We start from the raw sequence: 2,885 nt of genomic DNA, 5'->3' as shown, positions 1-2,885 counted from the left end.
TTTCAAAAATATTTAGCAAGTTATTTAAAACTTTTACTGATAAATGTGACCAGTGGGACCACACGTCAGTTAGAAAGAATACACACACAAAAAAAGGATGTTGCATATGCTTTGCCGAGGGTGACGCTCGGCAAAGTACGCAGTAACTGACGGAGCCGTCTGTTGCGGACGAGCATGCCACGTGGCTCCTATTTGCCGTGAGCTGCTCTCGGCGTCTGCAACTTTGCCGTGCGGTGCCTCTTTGCCGTGAGGCAGTGACGGCAAAGATGTCAGTTTGCCGTGACGGTGGGTTTGCCAAGAGTGACACTCGGCAAACCTTGCTTTGCCGAGTGTCCGTGTTTTAGCACTCGGTGAAGAGCATTACACCCGGCGTACATGAAAATTTCAGTAATGAGTAGTATCAATCATGGAAGAATCATAACCAAACGACCAACACATTTCATGTGAATCATACGCACCAACTCTACTGCGACCGTACGTGCGGAGGAGGATCTTCTTGGCGCCAATATTAACTATGGTTATGGCGTCCGGCGGCGGCGCGGACGTGCCGGAGTCGGAGGTGGTGACACTGCGGTTCGCCCGGCAGGTGGTGGCGGGGCGGTGGTTCATGGCGCTCGCGTGCCTGCTCATCCTGTCCGCGTCGGGGGCGACCTACGCCTTCGGCATCTACTCCACGGCGCTCAAGTCGTCGCTGGGCTACGACCAGCGCACGCTCAACACGCTCGCCTTCTTCAAGGACCTCGGCAGCAACGTCGGCGTCGTCGCCGGGCTCCTCAACGAGGCCGCGCCGCCCTCGGCCGTGCTCGCCGTCGGCGCGGCCATGAACCTCGCCGGCTACCTCATGGTCTACCTCGCCGTCGCCGGCCGGACCTTGCGCCCGCCGCTCTGGCTCATGTGCACCTACGTCTGCGCTGGGGCCAAATCGCAGTCCTTCGCCGGCACCGGCGCGCTCATCACCTGCGTCAAGAGCTTTCCAGGGAGTGGCCGCGGGGTCGTGCTGGGCCTGCTCAAAGGCTACGTCGGCCTCAGCGGCACCATCTTCACGCAGCTCTACCTCGCCATCTACGGCGGGGACGACTCCAAGTCCATCCTGCTGCTCATCGCCTGGCTCCCCGCAGCCGTATCCGTCGTCTTCCTCCCCGTCGTTCGCGTGAAGCCGCCGCCGCCTAGACGAAGCGCCGGCGCTAACGACGATGGCGCTTTCTTCTGCTTCCTCTACATCTCCGTCGCCCTCGCCTCCTACATACTCGTGATGATCGTCGTCCAGAAGCAGAGCAGCTTCTCGCACGCTGCCTACGCCGCGTCGGCCACCGCGCTGCTCATTCTCCTCATCCTTCCCCTGCTCTCCGTCGTCGTCCGGCAGGTGTACTACTACTACTACTGGCTCTACAAAAGAGAGCTCCAGCAAGAGCCTCCGCCGGAGCCCCCGACATCGACATCGACATCGACATGGGTGACCGCCGAGAAGCCAACCGCTCAAGTCGTGCAAGTGGTAGAGCATCCGCCGCCGACGTCGCCGTCGTCTTCTTCTTGCCTCGGCTCTTGCTTGAAGCACATGTTCAACCCGCCGGCGCACGGGGAGGACTACTCCATCCCTCAGGCGCTAGTGAGCGTGGACATGCTGGTGCTGTTCCTGGCCACCATCTGCGGCGTGGGCGGGACGCTGACGGCGATCGACAACATAGGCCAGATCGGGCAGTCGCTGGGGTACCCGGCACAGAGCATCAACACCTTGGTCTCCCTCGTCAGCGTCTGGAACTATGCCGGACGGGTCACGGCCGGGTTCGCGTCCGAGGCCCTGCTGGCGCGGTACGGCGTCCCGCGGCCGCTCGCGCTCACGCTGGTGCTCCTCCTCTCCTGCGCCGGCCACCTACTGATCGCCCTCGCCGTGCCGTGGTCGCTCTACGCCGCCTCCATGATCGTCGGCTTCTGCTTCGGCGCGCAGTGGCCGCTCATCTACGCCATCATCTCCGAGGTGTTCGGGCTGAGGTACTACGCCACGCTCTACAACCTGGGCGCCGCGGCCAGCCCCGTGGGCGCCTACCTGCTCAACGTGTGCGTCGCCGGGCGGCTCTACGACGCGGAGGCGGCGAGGCAGCGCGGGGACGGCGAGAGCAGGACGTGCATGGGCGTGCGTTGCTTCAGGGAGTCGTTCCTCATCGTAACGGCCGTCACCGTGGGCGGCGCGCTCGTGTCGCTGGTGCTGGTGTGGAGGACGTGGAGCTTCTACAAGGGAGACATCTACGCCAAGTTCAGGGATGCCGTGGCCGTCCAGGACTCATCCGACGGTGGTTGCGCGGTTGAGCAGCGGCCGCAGGAGCCGAGTCAACACCGGTAAACACAGGAGCTGCTAGACTCACGGACGGTTTTACGTGGCCAGGTCTCAATTGGCCGAGACTTGAGCAAATCTAAGTCAAATGGTATGGAATGTAAAAAATGAAAACAAAAGCTAAAATTAAAAAATTGTATGGATCTTCACATAAGATCTCACGAATATAACATCGGCTAAGGCTTGTTTAAGTTTCAGTCGACTGAGATTTAACAAATTCTCTTCCCTGCTACCCGCCTGGCGCCCTCATGCCTCTGACCGCCCTGGCCTCGTCCACCCGCGGCAGCGTCATTGCCCCTGCCTAGGCGATCAGGAGGGAAGTGACTCGTCCGCAACGGCCTCATGGGGGAGGAAGGAGGCACCAATCACTAGTAGAAAAGAGGGCTTTGGTTCAAGCCGGGTCAGCCCATTAGTCCCGGTTCAGTCCAGAACCGGGACCAATGGGGGCACTGGCCCCGGTTCGTGAGGCCAGGGGCCTGCCGGGCCTCGTGGGGGTATTGGTCCCGGTTCGTCTGGCCCCTTTGGTCCCGATTGGTGGGACGAACCGGGACCAATG

General features: G+C 61.2%; 1 protein-coding gene across 1 annotated transcript; it reads left to right on the top strand.

Moving 5' to 3' along the window:
* Nucleotides 1-592: 592 nt before the first annotated feature.
* On the top strand, nt 593-2,338 carry LOC123142462 (uncharacterized). Its single transcript, XM_044561366.1, has one exon. The coding sequence runs from the start codon at nt 608-610 to the stop codon at nt 2,336-2,338; it is 1,731 nt and encodes a 576-aa protein (XP_044417301.1). The 5' UTR covers nt 593-607.
* The last annotated feature ends 547 nt before the right edge of the window (nt 2,339-2,885 follow it).

This window comes from Triticum aestivum, chromosome 6D, assembly GCF_018294505.1.
Source record: "Triticum aestivum cultivar Chinese Spring chromosome 6D, IWGSC CS RefSeq v2.1, whole genome shotgun sequence".
Taxonomy (NCBI): Eukaryota; Viridiplantae; Streptophyta; class Magnoliopsida; order Poales; family Poaceae; genus Triticum; species Triticum aestivum.
Note: the sequence above shows the minus strand (reverse complement) of the source record. Positions and strands in the feature narration are given on the sequence as shown.